Raw genomic sequence first — 23491 nt, 5'->3', positions numbered from 1 at the left:
GTGTGGGGAGGGAGAACCAATCCATTTCGTTTCAATTCCAGCATTAAAAAAAACACTACACATTTGATTTCAACATATTTGTTTATTAACAATTGTTGACAAAACAGATTAATACAAAGTGTATGATATGTAAAAAATTTCACACAATAGATTACTCTAGGGCATATAGTGGCTAACAGAGCCTAGAATCAGTAAATATTGACATTGCCAGTACATGGTATAGAGGTAGTTTGGAGCCTTGGTACTTGAAGAAACATAAAAAAAGTTTTTTGTAGGCTCAGGCATTTAGCTGGTTATTAGTGTTCTACAAAAAGATGTTGCGTTAGTGTGTGTATGGTGGGGTTAGTCTGTTAGTGTGTGTATGTGTATGTGGCATTGACCATTGTGTTAGTCTCAGCACCAGCCTAAGCCTTAGGTAGGAAAATTTCCAACGGACTGATTTAAAAGGCTACAAACAACCTCCACACAATAAACAGGCAAATGATTGACATCTACTGAATTCTAATCTGTAGATCACTTTTGTACAAGAATACAAATGAAATGCACAAAACTTAATGGCTAAGTGAGGCATACAAAGGGCATGAAACAAAACAAAAATCAATTCAGTGTCAGCCACCCCTGTACTGGAATGGCACGATATGATTAGATAGAATCAAAAACAGAGTCTGCTTTCAAAAAGCATCTAAACAGCACACTTCAACCCTCTAAAAGACGAGACCTTGACTCAGAAACTACATGTATCTAACGTCAGTCAATATACATGATGATTGTAAAACCGTACACTTTGCATTCTGTTTGCATTGATTTGGTTTCTGGGACTGTGCCGATACCAAGAAGTCTAGCATTTCAAAGGACTAAATTGCTAATATTTAATAGGCTCTTCAACCAAATGTCTTACTTTCTGGCCTGTGTCGTTCTCTTGGTTCGGGACCCAAGAAAAACTACACAAGGCAGATTATGTAATGGTCTAGGTTCCCGACAACCACTGACCATGACATAAAACAGCAATTACAACAGATGGTGAACCAGGGAAATCCCCGTTTTCTAAAGAACAGATTTTTATGATTTACAATAACTGACCGAATACAATCCCACACAGTCACAGACAATAAATCAGCCACACACCAGTCCTGTACACCACAGAAACGGACTGAAGCCCTGGGTGCAAAAGGAGCATCCATTCACAAAATGCCCTAACCCTCTAATAGCTACGGAGTGAATTGTACATTCAAAGCAATAGGCGAAACTTGACAATTCATTTACTTCCTATCATACAGATGATAAGTTAGTGAGCCCATCTCAGCATGTTGCCATCTAACACCTCCCCATAAGACACATTTGACCTTCTTGTCCCACCATGACCATGAACATTGCAGCTGGAGTTGCTCCGGGCTTGATGGCATCAATAAGATCCTGGAAGCTGCTGAGAGATGTCTCCTTCCCAACTTGCTGTAACTGCAAGAAAATGAGATTACAATTGATTATGACGAGTTAAGAACACGACTAGCACATCCCTTTGGCGTTTTCTAGTCAAAACATTTTTGAAGGCACAAGGAAGTCTTATATTATATTATGTCATGCCAGAAGTGGAAATGGTGACAAATTATGCAGAAGAAGCTGATAGAATACTGTTGCCTGTGGAGCAAAAGTGTAACGAGAACTGGTCAAATTGTTGGTTACTGATCTTAACTGGTCAAAGTTGGTTTAAACTGTACAACACCAGTGACACTGGCCAGAATTTGAGAAAAATTGTAGTCATGCAGGGTCAAGTTGGAGTGAGTTATAGAGGATGAACTCACAGTGGTGTTAATCCAGTCAACAGTCTCCTGGTCTGCTTCACTCCTCCATGTACAGGTTCAGACGCAGAGCAAGGGCGTATGCACGCATCAGCTGCCTTACACCTAGACTGGTCAACCAGTCCTAATTTTGGAAAGAAAAAGAAAACTCTAGTAAGCAATGTTAAAGTCCAGACATTGAAACTGTTAGCTTAAATGGTCACGACACAAGGACAACGACAAAAAATCATTCATTGACAAGGATTGCTAATTACAACTGCTTTCACACAATACATTACAGCACAACACCTTGACATATGTCGGGGAAGACTACTGCACACACCTCCTTGACTTGATGATGCACTGGCTATTGTCGCGAAGCACCCTCGGTGATGGTGATGCTATGCTTTACTCCTCCCTTCCCCAGCTCCTTTCCTCCCTTACGACGTCCAGACATTTCTAACAAATCGGCAGAAAAAATAGACATGTAGCATTTTCCTCTACACCGCTCATACACCACTGCAACAAACACAAAAGGCTCAACGCCTGTCCAATGGCAAATGCAAATGTGATATACAATTTGGAGTCATCTCGAATGCTACACAATATGCTACCACGTCATTCATTCTATATAGACTAACAATACTGCCTATACAATGGTACAAATATGGCTAATGCTATAAGCCGAGAGCCTGATTTCACACAGCCCAGTACAATACCTTGTCAAATGTCTGAAAAGACTGATGTCCAGTAGCTCTTGATTAATTGCAGAGCTGATTTATATATACGGACTGTCTTCTAAACATCCGGAATGTCATCCCAAAAAGCTGCTGAAGACATCCAAGAAATCACCAAGGAGTCACAAAGATGCCTTCCGCCAAGACCACTGTCTGTCCGGATGTTATGAAGCGCATTCAGTGACTGTGGCGCCTGGCACGTCCCTTGCCCACCTTTCCAGACACATTGCTGTGATATCAATAAAAGAAACAGACATGTATCAGCTGCCTCACTACCGCTGTAACAACCCAACATTCTACTATGTACCACCAAAGTTTCCACCTAACAAACAATCCAGTCGTAATAGACATGAATTCATATACTACATTCCATTCAGAGTCAGATAAACAAGTAAAAGACTGAACTTGTAATTGTTCAGGTACAAAAATTGTAATTGAAAATGTAAAACTTGCCAACGCAAATGAAAAGTTATTCATTGACAAAGACTGTTGTCCTATAGTTTAGAACTGTGTGCTTTCACATAATACGATACGGTACCTTGTCATACGTGCGGAAAGACTGCGAAGTTCCTTTCGTTCACGTTCGGCACCTTCCTTCGTCAGTCCTTGCGTCCACGTCCAGGCATTTCTTCTTACTGTCCGACGATCCTCGGTAGAAAAGATTACACAAATATTAAACTAAGAAATATGGGAAAGACTATACCTAACACTTAAAGAACGTTACTACGTTAACTATGTGTATGGGGCATGGTAGGAAGTTTTGATTGTAATTTTAGTTCTAACATAGAAATAGAAAATCAGGTTTAACATAGAAATAGCGGGAATAATCATGATCTCTTATTGGGTGGCAGGGTGCTGAGTGCGCTTTGATGAAATCCCAAGTAATGTTGCCGTTTGTTTTGGTTTAATTTTCGAGAGCAATGGCTACTTCTGCACACAAGGCTTCAGTCTGTTTCTACGGTATACAAGCCCAATGCATAGCTGATTCAGTTTCTGTAAGGGTGACGACGCCGAGAAGTCTAGTGTCTCTAAAGGACTTTGAAATTACTTTAATAGGCTCTTCAGCCACCTGTCTCCCTTTCGGGACCCAAGAAAACGACACGAGGCAGATTATGTAATGGTCTAGGTTCCCGACAACCACTGACCATGGCATAAAACAGAAACGACAACAGATGGTGAACCAGGGAAGACGCTGCTTTTGTAAACAACAGAATTTACAGTAACTAATCGAATAGAATCCAAGTCACAGAAACCAAATCAGCCACACACCAGGCCTGTACACCACAGAAATGGACTGAAGCCCTGAGTGCAAAAGGAGCCTCCATTTACAAAATATCCTTATATAAAATGTTCTTAAAGCAACGTCACTCGGCATATCAACAAAACACACAAGCACCTTACCACCAACCAAGAGTTTGTTCAGTTAACGCAACACAAGTTACTTCCTATTATGGCAATGAGAAGTTAATCCCAACCCATATCTGCGACATGTTTATGTTTTACACGCCATAAGACACATAAGAACGTAACTTAGCTTCAGGTCCCCTGGTAAGGCATACACATGAGCACCAATCGTTCTGGACGTCACAGCACAGCTAGCCGTGGAGATGGCATCGGCCACTGTCTCACCAGGATACGTCCCACCAGGAACATTGCAGCTTCAGTTGAACCTGGCTTGATGGCGCTAATATTAAAGATCCTGGAAGCAACAAGTTATTAGAATTAGCCATGTCGACTGCAAGTTATTCCCAGCCCATCTCTACAATATGTTTCCATTTCACACCCCATAAGACACAAAAGAACTTAATTTTTCAGCTAGCCGTGGAGATGGCAACGGAAAACCTCTCACCAGGATAAGTCCATGCATGAACATTGCAGCTGCAGTTGATCCAGGCTTGATGGCACCAAGAAGATCCTGGAATTGAACAAAGAAAGTGAAATAACAATAAGGTCAAGACAGACAAAATAAGGCACAAATTGCTGCACAATGATGTCTTATATGTAAATACAGCTTGGTCTGCGTTTTTGTATCCTCCGACGGTCACAAAAGAATTCAACGTTAACGTTAACATGCATTGGCATAATAACGGCAGTAAGACTTATACCGTCAGATTAAAAACAATGGAATTTAAAGAGATCTACACATGCAACAATAGTTATTTCTGAGGTATGCACACTTCAGACATCTAGGTGTCCAATACATCATTTACAAAGCATCGATAACAATACATTCGAAGACAACAAGGCCAAAAATTTTCAGTATCTTTTTCGGGGCAGGCAGTTCGTCGTGGGACGAACACACTGTCACATTCATTGCCAGATTTGTAACATGCATTGGCATACTAGTAATACCGGCAGTAAGACTTATACCGGCCGATCAAAAATAATGGAATTTAAAGAGATCTACACATGCAACAATAGTTATTTCTGAGCTGTGCACACTTCAGACATCTAGGTGTCCAATACATCATTTACAAAGCATCGATAACAATGCATTCGAATTTCGAAGACAACACGGCCAAAAGTTTTCAGTATCTTTTTCGGGGTAGGCAGCTCGTCGTGGGACGAACACACTGTCACATTTATTGCCAGATTTGTAGATCATAATTACACATGCTCATGGCACAAGACGAACATGATTCAACAACAATCTTGAATTTCTGTTGGTGACCTACAACTCGTGTAAAAGTGTGAAGAACCGTTGCATAATAGCCCGGATCTACGACTGAATGGGCAAAATTGAACGTACGCAGCCATTTTCCCGCCATTTTTATATCTACGCTAGCAGTAAAGTATTACGTCATAGCGGTTGTGACGGACAAAAGTTAAATGAAAATTCTTGACAGTATACGTCCGTTTTCTCATGACATTTTGTATGCTCATGCAGGTTTAAGTTTTATGCATTTACTAACAGAAAAGGAAGGAACAACAGAGGATGTATAAAGGTACATAGCGACAGTTAATTGTGCCGTGTTTCTTCCTGCCGGTATTATTTACCCCCTTCCAACCACGCGCCCGTTCGCCGTGTAATTCCGCGGCGTGTTACAATTACAATATTACGCTTTTAGCAGGACAAGAGTGACAGAAAAGAACAGAAGAAATGGCAAGGGTAAGCTATAACAGCAACATGTAACTGGAGAAAATGATGCGTTGACAATTTGTCAAATCAGTATGGCCAGAGAAATCGTCGTAAACGTGACGGTATTATGATAATAGATGTTACCGATTATTGGCATTTAACTGATAATACCTTGCGCAAAACGTACGAAACACACATAAAGGTACTCTGTGTAGAACGACCGTACTTACCTGTTGTCTAAGGTAGGACGCTCAAGTACAAAGAAATCACACAACGGCCGCGATGTTGTTCTGTATTGGAAAGCTGCTAGGTTTATGCCTAGGTTACACATAGCCGAATTTGGCTCCCGACTCTCTCCCGACTATGGTTTAGGGGTGATTCGGGAGCTAGTCGGCTGTAGTCGGCTGGCGTTCGGGTGAGTCGGCTGGCGTTCGGGTGAGTCGGCTGGTGTTCGGCTGCCTCAGCCGAATGTTTTGAAATGTTCAAAACATTCGGCTCTGAACGGCGGGTTTGGAATGGGTCGGCTGGTGTTCGGCACGGTCGGGAGTAAATCAGCAGTCAAATTTTAACTGCTTAACCAAGCCATAAACACTGCTAAATACTCCCAGCTTGTTTCCAACCTACCAACGATTCACTCCCAAAACCGTAGACAAATCTCTGCTAACTCAATCCCAAGAAAAATGACTATTACCAGGGCGTAGGCGAATCACACCCGAACTTCACACGACCGACATCCAGCCAAAAACAAAAAGAACCATAAATACCATATTAGAGCTATCTGTGATCCAAATTTGATCTCTTGGTGATGTTTACATAATAGAAGAAAGGATTATTTTGATTAAAAATGAAAATGGCTACTTTTTAAAAAATCGCTGATTATGTCCATTTCAAGTCGTAAGAGTGTTAGCAATTGGTTGGGAATCAGTCTGGAGTGATTCGGCAGTCTGCGGCTAGAGGTCGGGATGGTTGATAATAGGTTAGTAAGCATTCGGTACACAGTCGGGAGTAAGTCATTTAATGGTCGGGAGATGGTTGGGACATGTTCGGGACATGTTCGGCGCTAAAAGATAGGCGTGGTCAGACTGCTCCCGAACACCAGCCGATCTGAGTCGGCTAAGGGTCGGCTGGTGTTCGGGAGCTAAATTCGGCTATGTGTAACCTAGGCATTATATGTCAGTCACCTCAGACAGCTGCCAGACGAATGACACGACACGTTCGTCTTCAGACAGGTGACCAGACAGCTGGCAGACGAATGACGCGACACTCAGACAGGTAGACACAGGTGGTGGGCAACAATTGGTCTAGTCTAGAAAATCTCCACGGTGTCATTGGTCAAAAGAATGGACTTCTACGATTGGTTATCAGAGGTAATGGAATTAATTGCAGCGCACGGCGTGGCTAATCACATTATCTTGGTTGGTGGCAAGGTGCTTGCTTTGTTCTAAACGTCTTCATCATATCATGCCATTCCAGTACAAGAGTAGCAACAATAAATTGATGTTTTGCTGGTTTGTCATTTACATAGGTCCTATGTGACTATTAGTAAATGTCTTTTGTTCTCACGTAGCCTACAGTTTATATGTCGTTTCCAGAAAGTGTGTCCAAGAGCTTTACAATGTAGTATATATATCTACTAGTACGCTGATATTGTCCGTTAATGGTGTAGAAGATTGCTTGCAGTCATTTTCCTTCTTAAATTAGTCCTTCGGTAATCTGGGTACTGAAGGCTTAGGATGCTCACGATTCAATGGCACGAGCCAATGTCAATGTAATGAGTGCTTACAACAACTGTTCTGTTTTAGAAGACAACAACGCCCTCTGGTGTCTATGTGGCGTACTGCAAGCACTGGTACAGTAGCTCATATGCTAACCTCTGAGCAAGTTACATTGATTTGTATTTCTATTAGTGCCGATAAAACCAGTCTTTCCTTATCATCCTCAGTTCGGAAATGTTACTTTTAAAGTTTCAAACAGTGTACTGTGTTCTGATGGCGTGTGGATTTCACTGTAGCCTTTGTTCTAAATATATTATGGTATAGATAATAACGTAATATATTGATTAGTTCCTTGTAATGTATTCTTTCCGTGTATTCTTTCTAGGAATGTCTTTTGTTCTCTCTTTAAAAACCTTCCAAACATGATCTCCGTACATCTCTATCTAAGCGTCATGTATGCTTAAAGTGATAGAAATCCATCCTTCCTTTATTTCTTCAGTTATCCAATTCTAGAGATTTTTAAAAAACTCCGCTAACCCGAAGGTAAACACCCTGTATGCATCATGGACCTTCGCACAAACAAAATCAGAAAGCCCCACTCCTCATTCTTGCGTTACTAGTAGCCTGTTCATACACGAACGGAAGGGAAGAGACGCCACATTAAAAGCGTTTAGTGTTGATAATATAAATAGGATATGAAGCCAGGTAAAGGTGGATAGGGTGCGAGAAGGAGTAAACATACGGAGAGTTGCCCCAAATGGCAGTTTCAATGGACTAGTCCTTTCGATATGTAGTGTCCAAACAGACGTGTCAGCTGGATGGAAGAAAAGAGAGAATAATTTGACCAAATAGGGACAAATAAGTTACCATGGGATTTCAGCCAATCTTTTGCAGTCTGTCCAGCCGGCCAGACAATTCACTCCTTCTAGGCTATTATTCCTAACTTGGCCAAAGAACCGTATCCTTCTACTATTCAGCCAGGCGGGAGTCTGGTAGAGACTATCAATATGCCTGGGGACGACAGCTGAGAAAGAGGAAGTACTGAGCGAAACGTGTCCCAGTAGGCCACGCACACAAAACTCCCCGCCTATATGACTATTTTAGGAACATTGCCTGCCCAGTGAAAGGGAACTACTAGTACTACCCTGGCGGAAGTTGATTGCGAGAGGGCCAGTGACGATACCGTCATGCCTATCTGAGAGTCATATCAACAGCTGACACAGACCGTAACGATCAACGAAACTCAGGCTCCGCTCAGGATATCGTATCTAGAAATCAGCAAGGATCAGCCAGCAAAACTCGGGGTAAGTACACGGCTTTTTCTTCCTCCATGTTTAATGAATCCGGCTAACAGAAGACAGTGGAACTAACAGAACGCCACTGTTTTGAAAGCAGCTACATTTACCATTGTGCCCATGTAACGTTACAGGGTTTACATACAATTACGCTATAACAGAACTACCTAAGAAAAATTGCTGGTTTACTAATATTTTGTAGTTACACTTATACTTTATTCGCTATCATGTATATTTGTACGTATATGAGAATGGTAATAAAAGAAAACATTAAACAGGGGATCCTACCTAAATAAATCAATAAGACGTTCTGATGATACAATACAATCAACGTGTGCAGATAGAATAATTGATGAGCTTATGGGTGTGAAAAGTGCGTGTTTATATGACATGTTCGTATTGTGTCCCCACCCCACGCCATGTGTTCCTCCGCTATTCATACAGCCCATATTTGTACAGGCGTTAACAATGCACCTGCTCTTCTCTTATAGGGATTGCGCATGCGCCCTACAAGGCACTCAGCCCAGCTTAGCCACAGGTAAGTCACAGTGTGTTCAGTTTGTGCTCAATAGTTCTTCTTTCTAACATTTTCTAAAAAATTTCTCACTCTCTAGATATGAATAATAGTTGGCCCTACTTAATAGACCATTGTCTCTACTGGTAAAACGCAGCACTACATTGGATATATTTGGAACAATGCAGTTCTCATTTTTGAACAAAGAAACTGGAATAACAGAATGTTGTACCGTGTATAAAAATACCAATGAATTAATTATAGGTTTAAGATTTCAGTTTTCAGGATGAGGTAGAGTAGACTTCCCCACAACTCCTTGTCCTCACCGTACGTTTTAGGCGGCATTAAAAGTCAATGATATTTGTTTTAATCTGGATGGCCTAATTCCTGTTCCGCGTTCTGTTTGCTGGTGTATCGGGTTCTTACTGAGAGCTCAAAATAGGATGCGAATTTAGGCCAGGGTTAAATGATCAAGAGGAGTTTTCCTACGAATGCCCATGTCTATGAATATGGGTGGTTTTCGTTAGGCTCTGTAGCACCAGCCTAAAGACATGAGTCAAAACTGTTTCTGATTTCATGATTTCACCTCAATGCCCCACACCCACCTACGGCACTTTTCAGGCATTAGTCACTTAAAAATTTGTTCAAAATTACTTTAGATGTTAACAAAATCTATTGTTTGTTTTTTCTTTGGGACATGAAATTAAAACGTATTTTTGTGTCTCGTGGCTTGAATTTCACAGAAATGGGAGTCGTTATCAACCACAGTTTCTACCTCGTGTCAAGACTGTATAACATGAAGAAGGCGGGGGAACTATGTGACGTCACGTTGGTGGTGCAGGAAGAAGACATTCCCGCCCACAGAGCCGTACTCTCCGCCTGTAGTGACTACTTCAGGGCCATGTTCACGTCCGGAATGCGGGAGTCTTCTGACTCAAGAATCGTCATCAAGGATGTTACCATATGCATCCAAGCTGTCAATCAATTAGTCGACTACGCCTACACGGGTGAGTTGCAAGTGACGCGGGAAAGTGCCACAGACCTGGCCCGCGCAGCTTCGCTCTTACTCATGGAAGAAGCTTTAGAAATCTGCCAAACAAAACTTGAAGAATGCATCGACTTGGACAACTGCCACGAACTTTTGAACTTTTCTCAAAGCTATAATCTGAAGAAGCTTGAGGCCGCTGTTTTTGCTTTCATGGGGACAAACTTCCTCCAGGTAAGAGGAACTGCAGAGTTCCTCAACATGGACGTCGACACGTTGTGCAAACTTCTGCAAAGTGACGAACTGGGAGTGAGCGGGGAACAGGAAGTACTCGACGCCGCCAAGGTGTGGCTGAGACATGACTCTACACGTAGCAAACATTTGGGACGTGTTGTAGAGCACGTGCGCTTCCCTTTGATGTCGCCAGGAGAACTTTCGCGCCATGTAAGGACAGACACAGCTCTGATGGAGAACAGTCGCGTGAAGGATTGTTTGATAGAGTCGCTGTGGTTTCACCTGTCACCACACGAGCAGAGTGTGATAGAGGGGCCCAGAACTACGGTGCGTGCGGCCTGTGAGAATTTGGTGGTCATTGGTGAGTTACATATGTAAGTTGTGCAAGTAGGTTTAACGTTTATAAAGCTTGCAAAGGTTATAAAGCTTATAAACAGACAGGAGCGTTTATTCCGTACTGTCTACGAAAACCACATATTGTATTGTCATCACAATTACGTTTTCTTTCAGGGGGACGTAGGAAAGAAGAGGACACACTCCTGGACCAGGTGTGCTTCTATGACGAGAGAACGCAGACATGGAAGGAGATAGCGCGCATGCCCAGGCAAATCTGTCAGCACAGGTAGGGTCTAGATCCTTTTTTACTTTTTTTACAAAGTTTCAAAAATTAGATACATTCAAGTACATTTATTGCTCAAACATAGATGATTATATATTGGCTTGGGATGAAACCGTTATTTGTGACATCTTTTTGTGACCTAATTGATTTTGCTCTATAGATTGATTGATTGGTTGCTTGGTTAATTGATTGATTGACATATTGATGCAGGGCTGTCGTATTGAATAACTTCGTGTACGTTGTTGGAGGGCTGACGGAAGCGAACAGAGAAGCAGCGAGCGATGCCTGCTACAAATACGACCCTCGGACTAACTCATGGTTACAGGTAACTACGTATACTATATAGTAGAAATAAATTTACCTTTTCGTATTGAAAAACGTACTGTCTAATGCACTATACACATGGTTTTTGTGTGCATATTGGGATTCAAAAACTATCATTTCATGAATGGTCTTATTGTATGTTGAAGGTGGCGTCCATGCAGGTGAGACGGACGTGTTTCACGTTCCTGGAGTCGACAGGACGTCTGTACGCCATAGGTGGGACGGATGGAGACAAGTCTCTGGACTCCGCGGAGGTATACGATCCGCGGAGTAACACGTGGAGGTATGGATATACCCTTTTATGACATGGTAAACTTGAAATGTCCTGTAAATACGTTTTCCAATACTTATTGCCAAAAAATCTGTTTTGAGCTTTTGAAAACTTTTAAAACCTACAATAAGAAACTTAGAAATGCAATACAAGGTTGAGATAATATCAAAGCTGACAAATTATACACTTGGCTAGTTTCTTTAACTACCTGCTTACCCTGAGCAAGGTTTTCCTCTTTTCAACCTCCTTGCCCTGAGACAGCCGGCGAGCTGGCCTGTGTAGGCTCACGCAATAGTCTGGCATCCAGTTTGGGATGGAGCCTTTGAGGGTAGTGTCTCATGAAAAACAGGACACTGTAACGTTATTATCTTATTGCTTGGGTATTAATGAATGAATGAATGAAGACCTTTACTGTACAATTTTGCCCAACCGAGCTAAGTACAGGTCACAACAAGTCAGGATATATACATACATAAAAGTGTCACAAATCTAGTCTAACACAAAAGTTCGGCTTCTTCTCGCTTCTTGGTAATAGTGAAAATGTAGGACTGTATGGGTTTCGCTATTGTCGGTTTGTCAAAACGCATGAGAAATATAAACTTGTCAGTGCTACTCATGTGTCTAAAATGAGGGAATCTACTTCCTATATAACTAAATAGAGTATTTCTATCATTCGCGTACATATCGCAATCAACAGTGAAGTGCACTTCATCTTCTACCATGTTTGAGGTACAAAATTGGCAGACTCTTTGTTCTAGAGGAGTGCGGTTGTGCCTTCCTGATTCAATTCGCAGTCGGTGGCAACTGATTCTTAGTTTAGCAATGGTAGTTCTATGCCGAATGTTTGTAATTTTCAAATACTGCTCTTCATTGTGAGTGGATTTCAGTAGTCTGTACGTTCGGAGTTTGTTTTTCGCACGTAAACCTTTATTATCATTATGAATGTTGGTTAGAAAATTCTGGAAAGAAATATCATTCAGTCGTTGGTGGATTGCAGAAATTAGGTGGGATATGTTTGGATCTGTTGACTTACGGGCTTGCCAAACAAAAGGGTAATAAAAGACCTGTAGTACTGTGCATATATTTCATAGGAGACTCACTGACAGTCATGTTGTAGCAACATCTTTTCGAAACCGGTAACAGATTTATTCTCGTGCCTATATAATAGGTACGTTGCTAATTTTCCGGAACACGTGTACGGCCATGCTGCGACGACGTTACCTGACGGGCGGCTGTGCGTGACGGGCGGGTTCTCCAGGAATAGGTACCACCGCTGGACGTTCACGTACGACGTGCGGCGGGACACGTGGGGCAGGGAAACAGATATGAACACGAAGAGGGGATGGCACGTCATGCAGGTGTGTGAGCCTGTAGGTTTGCTGTACAACTTTAGGTTTGCTGTACAACTTTAGGTTTGCTGTACAACTTTAGATTCACTGTACAACTTTAGGTTTGCTGTACAACTTCAGGTTTGCTGTACAACTTAAAGTTTGATGTAAACTTTAGGTTTACTATACAGCTTACATCTCTCGTATCTGATCATGTGAGCTTTACCGCAAAATAGTAACTTTCTTTTTTCAACTACATGTATACAACTTTCTTTGTTCATCACATCATAGTTGCATTTTTGTCGATATCATGCTATACCATAAAGACTTCCTACAGGGCCCTTAATGAAATTTACATTTATTTTTTCAGACATTTGGTGACGCTGTTTTCGTCCTGGGCGGCTGCCATCTCCGTGCCGACGGTACCCGTACCATGCACCTACACACCGAGCGCCTGGACCTCGCCTCCCGGCAGTGGAGCGTCTTGTCCCCGCCGCCCTTCACTGTGGGCGTCGGTCGCGCGACCGTCCTGCACGGCAAGATCTACGTACTCCGTGCGGCTGGGGAGGACCTGCCTGCTTTAGTGTGGTACGATGTAGAGGCTGACAAGTGGGGGTCGGACCGAGACATGCCCGATAAACTGTCTGGATCTACCATATGCACTCTCAAGATACCGTGGAACCTGCGCTAAAAATTCAAAATCTGAACTATCTAGTTATTACCTCCATGAAAAACGGAGGTATGGTTTTTGGTGTGTGTGTGCCTGTCTGTGTTTCTGCCCCCTAGCAGCTTGCTCTGGAACTGCAGGGGCATTTTTAAGGGCAGTTTGTAGTTATCTATGCAAGAGGGGGCAGTTATAAGTCATGATTGCTTTTAGTATTTTGTTGTTGTACTGTTGGCGGTCTTTAGATTGTACCGTTTGTTCTATGTTGTATTATTCTAAAACACTTTCAGAAGCTAGTTCCAGAAATAGTTTTGACAACAAAAACTAAAAGCCCCATACAGGGTACTAGTATACATTTATTGAGATATTGTACTGTTGGCAATTCTTGTATAGTACTGTTTATTCTGTATTGTATTATTTGGTAACACTTTCAGAAGTTCCAGTAATATATTTGACAACAGAAACAGAAAAGGCCCATACAGGGTTTACATATTTATTGAGATATATGTGACAGAGATAGGTAGTCAAACAAAGTGGTATACCAAAAGTTAGATTGTCCAGAATAGCTAGAAACTCAATATTCTGGAACTCAATAAATGTGATGACAAAATAAGAATTATTGTTGGTACAGTATCTGAGTGTGAGAAAGAGACAGACATCTAGCTAATAGAAACTTCATCCCAAAAGGCTAAATTGTACTGCAAGTTAAGTTCCTGGAGTTGTATATTGCTGTAGGGAGGGGGAGGAATATGCTGTGTTTTATGTTCACAGCCAAAACAGTAGTAACACAAGGCAAGGTAGATAGATGGTGTGATGAGCTTACTGTAAAAACTGCAAACATAAACTACCACAAAATATTTCATGATATACAGTACTTCTGCAGAAGGAGAGGTAAAGTAATCAAAAAGGACTTCTGGGAAATGTCAAGTTCAACATCATGTCACATCTTACAAAGAGCTACAAGGGCAAGTTCAGATTGTTTGAAATGTAAGTTCATAGAACAACATAACTGTTCATAGAACAACATAACTGTAGCTGTTACAGGTATGTAAGGTCACCAGTATGGCAGTTGAGTTAACATCACAAAAATAAGCTCAGATATGCCTCGTTTTTGTGGAGTAATACACTACACAGCTCTTTAGGAGTGCTTGTGATACTTACCAGTTATTACAAAACCATGTTTATCCTAATCAACCATACCAATATAATTACTTGGTTATCTCAGTTAGCCAAATGTATCAATCAATTATTTCAGACTGAAAAAATCCCAATTCAGTATCATTTTTATCTTGCTTAAAGTGTACAGTTGAAAATTGACACTTTCATGATCGAAATATAGGTCTTGACCAACACTCAAGCTTCTGTATGCCTTCATCTTCCAACTTACTTTCTGCAGCAGTTTTCAATGCAAAAATATCAAAACCAAGCAATTCTATTAGTATGGCTGTACAATGGGACACATACAGGCCCACAGTTGTTATAATTGATCAATTGATTGACAGCTGTCAGTCCTCCTGTGTTGTCGGCTTGATGGTCACACCTCTTCTAATCTGGCCCCAACCAATCAACCTGCACAAGACAAAAATCAAACATCAATAAAAATGAAATGATATAATCATAGGTGTTTTTGTTTGCTTGTAAATAAAATATTGTTCAGTTACGATTACTGTGTTGCTAAATGGACAATCTAATGTTAGATCACAAAGAATTTCATTTACTAAATCTATGTGTAATGTTTCAGAAATATCTCACCTCCAATGTTTCTCCACCCTTCTACTCAAGGCGATTTTCTCGCCAATCTCTGTACACACCGGGTTGGTTAGAACTATTTTGGCTAAATCAGCCTTCACCGCGAGTACCCTGCCCCCCGTGGACAACGATCCGATGTTCACCATCAGAACCTCGTTCTTCGACAGCTTCTGGACCTACAGGTGGAACACTTCAATTTCATGGGAGGGAACTTGGAACTCCTGATAGAAACTTAACCATAATGAAAAAATAATACCTACAGTGTAACAAAAAGCAATGTAGCTTAACAATAACAAGACTTATGTCTATAGCTACAAAATGTATGTCTATAGCTATAGAATGTAATGTCTGTCTGCTCTATACCTACACTATGTCTATAGCTACACTATGTCTATAGCTACAAAATATATGTCTATAGCTACATTATGTCTATAGCTACAAAATGTATGTCAATATCTACATTATGCCTACAGCTACAAAATGTATGTCTGCAGCTACAAAATGCACATCTACAGCTTTAAAATGGGTATCTGTAACTACAAAATGGATGTCTATGAGGCACCCACAAGGTAGCTGTTTCAGGTATGTAAGGTTTCCAGTGTGACAGTTGAGTTGAGACAATTTACCCTTAATTATGTTAAACAGAAAGAGAAGCTTGCAAAATCACTTCAAAAGGGCTAAAAACCCTACATGCAACATGGTTTTGTATCTTGGGGTTTTAAACACCAAAATTCTAGCCAGGATACACGTTCTTACAATGGATTCAAAAGAAAGACTGCTAACTACAACACTTAATCATGTTACAACAAAAGCAGTGTGAAAGAGTACAAATCTGAGCAACCCTTTTGTCAGACTTCACTTCTCACCTTTGCCCCCTTCTTGTCGCCTTCGGTCCGTACCCCGAGCAGGCGCCTGAGGAGGAAGTAGGAGATTTCTATTTCTGTGTAGATGTCCGGGAGAGCTCCGACCTCGCCCAGCACGTGGCCCACCATCCTGTCCGCACGGCACAGCGTGGGGTCAATCTTGGTGCCCACTCCTGAAGGGGAGACAGAGGAGAATTGTAGAAAAGTATATCTGAATAACAAAACCAAACAAGCATTTTGATCTCATTTAACAAACACAAAATTTTATAAAGTCTGGATCTATGAAGTATTTTATATTCAAAATCAACGGACAACTTTAAAACCAAATCAACTTTATATCACTGGAACATATAGAAAGTATTCTAGCTTCTGTTGATAAAATGGAAAACTGAAAAAAAATACGACGACATGAAATTTGTGGTACATGGAAAAAAATTAACAGAAACTTGGACATGAATACTCTCACCATTAGTTCTGCAATTTGCTGAGCTATAAAAGTTCAAAATTTCCAACAATTCTCAAACAATTCCCCCATGCTACTCTTGTTTTTAACTCACCAATCAGGCCTCCAGGCACAGCAAACTGCAGGTCGTTCTGCTCAGCAAACAGGGAGACGATCCTGGAGAAGATGGGCTTACACATCAGCTTCCCCTCGTGGTCCTTAGACACGATACCTGGGCGCACCTCGATCTCCTGACCAACCTGGGGGACAACGGTGGCAAGGGTCAAGGTCAGAAACACACAGGTTTAAACCCCAGCTAAATCATACCAAAACAGTGTATTATAGCATGCAAACAAGCAGTTACTCAAGTAACTGGATATGCTTTTGGAATTATATGAAGTTTCTTGAGCAGCTGCTTTTTGGCACATCTTATTACCTGGATGTCTAACCTTCATCAATGTGTTGAGTTATACCGTAGTGCTTTCTCTACTTAGCACTTACTAGAATGCGTATGGAAGTGGAATACCTGTGGACTAGGCCGCTATGCTACTTTAGGACTTACTACTGTGGCTTTAAGGCTATAGATACAGAGATGAGCACTGCCCTATACACCATAAGGTGTGGAGAGGATTTTAACTAACTTGTAATGTCAGAAACTTAGGCTTGTTTCACAGCAAAAGTCAGTAACTAGTTTGAGCAAAATTGACTTAAGCTTGTGTGTTACATTGAGGGACGGTTATATCTACTATATAGATACAGATACAGATCACAGAGCTCTTTGAACAGGGAATGAAACAGCAAAGGGGGAATTTTCTAAAGGGAGAAGAGAAGTAAGGAGGGAACCAGACAGAGAGAGAGAGAGACCAAGAGGGAAATATAACCTACCTTGAGAACACCCTTGAGAATACTTCCTCCAGCAACTCCACCCTTCAAGTCTTCCACCTCACAGCCAGGCTTGTTCACATCAAAGGATCGGATCACTGAGGACAAACAACACTACTGTTACTATCTTTATATATATGTGCATTACTATAGTATACATTACGCTTTCATAAAACACAACCAAATATGGGCATTTATATACAACAAAGAACACTGCTATGGCACTAACTTGTGAGAAAAAACATTTTCATACATCATTAATACAGAAAATTCAAGAGATACCACCCTGCAGTATCCCATGTCTAACACTAGTTAGCAATTGCATACAGCGTAGAGCTATCACTGTACTTAAACATGGCCACTGAGTATCAAACAACCATAACTCTAGAATACAGGCTGAGGACATGACTGACCGATGAGTCGTGGTTGGGAGGTGAAGTCCCTGACAGGGATGGGGATCTTCTTACAGATGTATTCACAGATCACCTCAATGTTGTACTTCAGCTGGGCTGAGATGGGGATCACTGGGGCGCCCTCTGCAACCGTGCCTGTAAAAATCACAACATAAAAAGTGTCATGATTTGCATCTTCTGGGGGTCTACAATCCCCTCCCAGTAAGTGGTACAGTCTAGACTTGTGCAGATTATGATGCAAGACCTTAACTGTACATCTTTGCCTCAAGGGGCCAGGCACAAGTTGTGAATCCACTAAAAGCAAATCATTTGTATGAGTTAACAAACATATACCATGTATACAGAAAAGTATACAACAATACACAACTTCTCGCTTTTATGTACATCATTACATGTGTGAATAGTTATTCCAGACATTTTTTTTTTAGTATAACGGTACATCTTTGACATGGATAAGCCAGGACCCTACATTAGGGGTAACTCTAAACACTCTAATGTCATATTGAAGTTTGTTCCCTACAGAAGTGCTTACCTTGTACAAACTTGAGGATCTGTTCGTACTGCTCCTTAGCCTGGCTCTCCTTCACCAGATCAATCTTGTTCTGTAGGATCAGGATGTGCTTCAGCTTCATGATCTCAATAGCTGAAACACAACAAGTTTATCTCAGTAAAAATGATACAATATACAGACAACTTACAGATAAATAGGAAAAAGTAACAGGACACTAACAGGACATTTTGGTTACAATTACAGTTCAGATAGAAATTATGGCTTTCATATAGACTTAGAAAAAGTTGATTCTGAAGGCACTAAAATTCATTTGAATATCCAACACAAGCATTGCTTCGCTGTTATCTCTAAGACCAACACTTACCGGCCAGATGTTCCGACGTCTGCGGCTGCGGACATGACTCGTTCCCCGCGATCAGCAGCAGTGCTGCGTCCATGACTGCCGCTCCGTTCAACATGGTGGCCATGAGGATGTCGTGACCGGGACAGTCCACGAACGATACGTGCCTGCAAAGAGACATCCAATGAAACTATCAATGAGCCTTACTAGTATATTTTTCATGTATACTGTAATGGTTTTAAATACAGGTTGTACTACACCACAATCAAAACATCAAATTCTACACCGTGATAGAAACACTGGACCAATTTGGCTTTCTTTTTGCAGTCTGGTATAGCTTTAGAAGTGCTGTTATAAGCAGTATATTCCTTATTGTAAATGTATTGCATTTTCACAAAGTCTAAAAATATAATTTGAAATGACTATAACACAGTTCTACTATGAAAAGTGGACTGGCAATAGGGAGCACACAAATTGTAAAGACTATCTTCTCCTTCACGTAAGTCCCGACAGTTCAAACTGACCTCTGCAGACAGAACTTGCCACTACAGCCCATCCTGTCACAGGGGAAGTTGTCCTCCTTAGAACTGCCGCAAGACCGGTAACAGTCGGGGCGGGGGCAGGTCGGGCCGTCACATTTATACACCTGGAGGGGAGGTTGTGAGGTACACTTTAACATGCTGACTTCATGTTAGGAAGCACATCTTCACTTTGGCGACAGAATCTGGATTATCTCAAACCTTGCAACTGATATAAGCATTCTCAACCACAGAGTCCTCCCCAGAGGATGGAATAAGGGAGGCCCTCCACTATACTCCTAGGCAGCTCCACTATACTACTTTTGAAATTTAGTACGTTTCTTCCTTATTTTCTTGGTTAGTTTTGCTAAAATAAATGAAAATTCGCAGATTTTTGTGCCAAGTGGCATCACTTTTCCAGTCGGCATTGTCTACAAAAACTTTGGGCAATGATCAAAACAATACAGTACTAGTAGTCGTTTTGCCACTTCACAACAAAGGAATCACAATAATATATTATGCTTGTAGTATTTGACACCCTCTGTCATGCAAAATGAGCCCATTTTCATGAAAGTGCAGCGCGTTGGTTCGGGTTATTTTTGCCAGCCCCTCCACTATACTAAAAAAATCTTGGGAGAACCCTGAACCATAAACACTTTTTGAGAGTTTCCACACACTTTTGGTGTCATGTGAATAGATTACAATTCAAACAATGACACAAACATATTATTCTTAGGATGACAACAGAAAAAAGCGATGGTGGCTGCATGGAAGTACTGTAGAGTACTGTAGTTTACACTGTTCTATACCCACCTTTGCATTGGCATATCCTAACTTGATGGTGATGTTTCTCTCTAACTCATTCTTGAACCGTACAGTCTGTGGGAAACAGTATCACAGTCAATATTACAAAACTTAACACAACAATACACAATAACAATTTTTTTTTCTCAACAGGAAAACAGAAGAGAATGACATACAGGTAACAGATATGTATACTTCATGATACATTTCATATATATCTATTCCCTAACATGCATAATTAATATTTATGAAAATGATGCATTCTTATTCATGATCGATCCTTTCTTATACACCAATATTGCAGTTATAAACACGAAACAGATGCAGGTATCATTCAGCTCTACTTCATGGGAAGTAATGTTAAGATAACAGTGTTTTCAACAGTAACTTACCTGTACTCCTGAGATGGCCTTCACCACAGTAGACTTGCCGTGAGCCACATGGCCGATGGTTCCTATGTGGGATACAAAGTTTTAAACCCTCTGTAGCTCTATGTCATCAGGCCCATACAGTTACTTTTAAAAGCAGTTTTCTACATCTTGAATCCATAAAAATATTGTGCTACTAATTCTATTTAATGAACAATATCTACACTATTTCAACTGTACACAGCATTGGATTTGGGGTGGTATTTTCAATGATAACTTCTAGAACGTACAGACCTTACTATTGTTGTATTAATAGTATTTAAGAGTACAAACCTATGTTGATGGTGGCCTGTCTACTGATGACCTCTGGTGTGAGGGCGTTGAGTTTGGTCACATCCTATAAAAAGAAAAGAAAAATTAGCACATCAAAAGGTTAGCCGTGAACATTGCTAAGGTCTGTGGATATGTGCCTGCTTACAGAGGTCAAGTAGAAAACCTGATGTCACTCTTTCTGCACTTTTCCATAATACCAACTATTGCTGTCGAATTATGTCTTCTTGACTATCATATAGAAGGCATGGGAGTTATCAGGATGATGGAAATTTTTTTAAGGACAGTCTCTGAAATATGATGAAAATATCAACACCTGCATACACCTGCATATGTCAAAAAGGTGCCATATGTGGCCTTTTAACATTAACAAATAACTACTAGTAAAAAGCTTTCCTAACACTCTACATCATTGAAACATTAAGCATGGCTGGAACACTCCAGCTTCTGATGAAACAATAACAAGATGTTGCAGCATGAAGAAGTACTGGTCTGCAAAAACATGCAGCTTTAGACTTTGGGCTGGTCTCTATAGCATAAATGATAAAAGGTTCCGTAATTAGAAATATCACTAATAATGTATAAAGTATGAAAAATATCTGCAATGATAAATATTGCTTTGTGGAGACTGTAACTTCAGAATATCTTATAAGAAAATCATGCTGCTAGTTGAACTACAAGATAAAATCCAGAAACATGTGTATCAATAATTTTCAGTTTCTACTGATTCCTAAAAAAAATCAGCTCCGATCGTAGGCTTTCTGCATTCCAATTTTATAGAAGACCTAGTTGCCAACTTGGCTATGGTAATAGTTTGGGAGCAATTGTACTTCTCCTCTGTATACTGTTTCAGTATGTGACATGAGACACGTAAATCTGCCCCCCTCCCCACAAGGCTACCACATGTTTCCAGATGGTAGTAGAAAAGCCACGTTTGTCACTGCCACATTTCAGCCCAATTATCTGTATCTATGACGAGTTTTGTAAGGAATCTGGCTTCCTCACATCCTTGACACCATTTACAAGCTATACTCACCAAATTGGCGACATCTTGCTTGGCTAAATGCGGTTGTCTTGACGAGATTTCTCCGCCCTGACTTTGGTTACCTTCTCCCGCCGCCATGTCGGAAGTGTGAATGTAAGCTGTCTGTTTACACATTATTGTACAGCCTGTACTGGAATGCATTAAAAAAAGTTAATACCTTATTAACGTATTAAAATTTATGTTTGAACTCACAAAATGATTTATCAAGAAAGTATTTTTAATAATTTGATATCTATTTTATCAGAATATTTCTCATTTTATCAAACCTGTTTTTCAGGCATAAAATTTATCGTCTCTAGACAGCCTTCGTAAATGGACTGTCTGATGCAATCGTACACTGATGAAGAATCTATTGCAGATTATTACTAAATCGCTAGATGTCCCCCGTGCGTAGTGCATTTTCTGTCTTTTTATGTCAGGTGTCTTGCTCAATATTTCAGGTCAAAACTGAGTAATGTTACTATAGTTTAGACCATCCAGCTCAAACATTGATCTTTTGGTGATGCTTAATAACATTATGAATCATTTTAGCACAATGTATCCTACGGACCCTATATATGGACGTGCAATGTTTCAGAAGTGATATAGCATTTAGTATACTAGTATGTAAGGATTTTATTTAAATGTTTAGAGATGATATCTATGGTTTCACTGTACCACCGTGACCTGATACAGAGCGCTACCATCATCTGGAAAGATGGAAGGATGCCTACTACTACTGTACACACGACTTACAAATCACCTTGTACTTTTACGGAGATTTTAGGGCAAACTGAAATATTACCGCACAGCCTTGGTAGGACGACTTGAAAAATCAAGTTTGAAAAAAAAAATTGGGAAGTAAAGGTAAGTGATTTCGTGTGGATAAGGGCACCATGATATGAAAATAAAAGTACAAAACAACAAAAGGCAAAAAGACGTGCGCCGCCCGGGAATCGAACCCGGGTCGCAAGAATGGGAATCTTGCATGATACCACTACACCAGCGGCGCGGCGACACGTGGCGTGGCCATTCTATTGCATAAGAAAATATCTTTCCATTCATGCTAATTACGTAACTATTAATGTTTTGGTTCTAGTCTAATTTGTAACCAGATTGCAGCAAGAGATGATGTTTATCATTTAGAAACCAACAAAATAGCTGTCTTGCCACTTAGTTGCATGCTATTTGGCCATACCGATAAATGTATTTGCAGTTTTTACTATAATCGCTAGTCGTCGCTGTGACACCGTCAGATTGGCACAGGTGGCAACAAATGACATTATATGATATGATAATCTTTATTGCATATTCATGCCCGAGGGCTAAATGCACAAAGGGACCACATATGGTCTTATGGATGCAGAGGAAAAAAAGAACTACTACAATGGTTTTAAACTAGTCTAAATGGAAAAGGAACTAACATGTTCTTCTCTCTTTTTGAAACACATGGAGACATATTTACATATTGTGTCGATAGCATGATCGTCCTTGCATAACATCAAGTACTTAAACAAGTCTTGTTTTGACATTTTCTTACAGATATTGTCTATTTGTAAAGTATTAAATAGGGATTGGCGTCCGTATTCATATAATGTACACTCTAGTAAAAAATGTGTCTCGTCTTCAAGATACCAGTGGTCACAGACTTTACATGTTCTATCATTTACCGGAGTACGGTTATGCCTGCCGGATTCTATATGTAAC

At 40.6% G+C, this 23491-nt stretch overlaps 2 protein-coding genes, 1 long non-coding RNA gene and 1 other non-coding gene across 5 annotated transcripts in view; 1 reads left to right on the top strand and 3 right to left on the bottom strand.

Annotated features, from left to right (window-relative positions):
• The window catches only part of LOC118423647 (kelch-like protein 9), a 35039-nt gene extending 20576 nt beyond the window's left edge, over positions 1-14463 (top strand). Inside the window, exons 1-8 of one of the 2 annotated variants that reach the window (XM_035831880.1) lie at positions 8164-8610; positions 9093-9139; positions 9859-10695; positions 10845-10956; positions 11164-11278; positions 11424-11560; positions 12717-12906; positions 13247-14463. In XM_035831880.1, the coding sequence (XP_035687773.1) occupies positions 9861-10695; positions 10845-10956; positions 11164-11278; positions 11424-11560; positions 12717-12906; positions 13247-13567 (1710 nt within the window). In that variant the 5' untranslated portion in view covers positions 8164-8610; positions 9093-9139; positions 9859-9860 and the 3' untranslated portion in view covers positions 13568-14463. Of the gene's footprint in view, positions 1-8163; positions 8611-9092; positions 9140-9858; positions 10696-10844; positions 10957-11163; positions 11279-11423; positions 11561-12716; positions 12907-13246 lie in introns of those variants that run through there. The other variant, XM_035831881.1, reaches the window with a different exon arrangement.
• On the bottom strand, positions 68-4143 carry LOC118423651. Its single transcript, XR_004832078.1, has 5 exons — positions 3051-4143; positions 2495-2741; positions 2119-2234; positions 1800-1920; positions 68-1455 (listed from the first exon to the last, which is right to left on the bottom strand). It is a non-coding gene; the product is annotated as an uncharacterized LOC118423651 (long non-coding RNA).
• LOC118423649 (eukaryotic translation initiation factor 2 subunit 3, X-linked) lies at positions 14029-21927 on the bottom strand. The gene is made up of 13 exons (XM_035831884.1): positions 21797-21927; positions 20764-20827; positions 20455-20516; positions 20072-20137; positions 19265-19386; positions 18765-18907; positions 18422-18532; positions 17890-18024; positions 17480-17574; positions 16710-16854; positions 16156-16325; positions 15293-15465; positions 14029-15109 (listed from the first exon to the last, which is right to left on the bottom strand). Exons 1-13 carry the CDS (start codon positions 21917-21919, stop codon positions 15046-15048), a joined length of 1473 nt encoding a protein of 490 aa, XP_035687777.1. The 5' UTR covers positions 21920-21927; the 3' UTR covers positions 14029-15045.
• A 798-nt stretch (positions 21928-22725) lies between these two features.
• On the bottom strand, positions 22726-22796 carry Trnag-ccc. Its single transcript has one exon. It is a non-coding gene; the product is annotated as a tRNA-Gly (tRNA).
• Positions 22797-23491: the final 695 nt, after the last annotated feature.

Source organism: Branchiostoma floridae, chromosome 9, assembly GCF_000003815.2.
Source record: "Branchiostoma floridae strain S238N-H82 chromosome 9, Bfl_VNyyK, whole genome shotgun sequence".
Taxonomy (NCBI): Eukaryota; Metazoa; Chordata; class Leptocardii; order Amphioxiformes; family Branchiostomatidae; genus Branchiostoma; species Branchiostoma floridae.
The sequence above is the reverse complement of the archived record's forward strand: the minus strand, read 5'-3'. Positions and strand labels throughout refer to the sequence as shown.

Excerpts from the sequence above, each read along its gene's own strand:
- LOC118423649 (XM_035831884.1), bottom strand. The coding sequence starts at position 21,919 with ATGTGTAAACAGACAGCTTACATTCACACTTCCGACATGGCGGCGGGA. Across the intron at positions 16,326-16,709 it reads TGTGCCTGGAGGCCTGATTG|GAGTGGGCACCAAGATTGAC; the intron begins GTGAGTTAAAAA and ends TCTCCCCTTCAG. Across the intron at positions 15,466-16,155 it reads GCGACAAGAAGGGGGCAAAG|GTCCAGAAGCTGTCGAAGAA; the intron begins GTGAGAAGTGAA and ends TTCCACCTGTAG.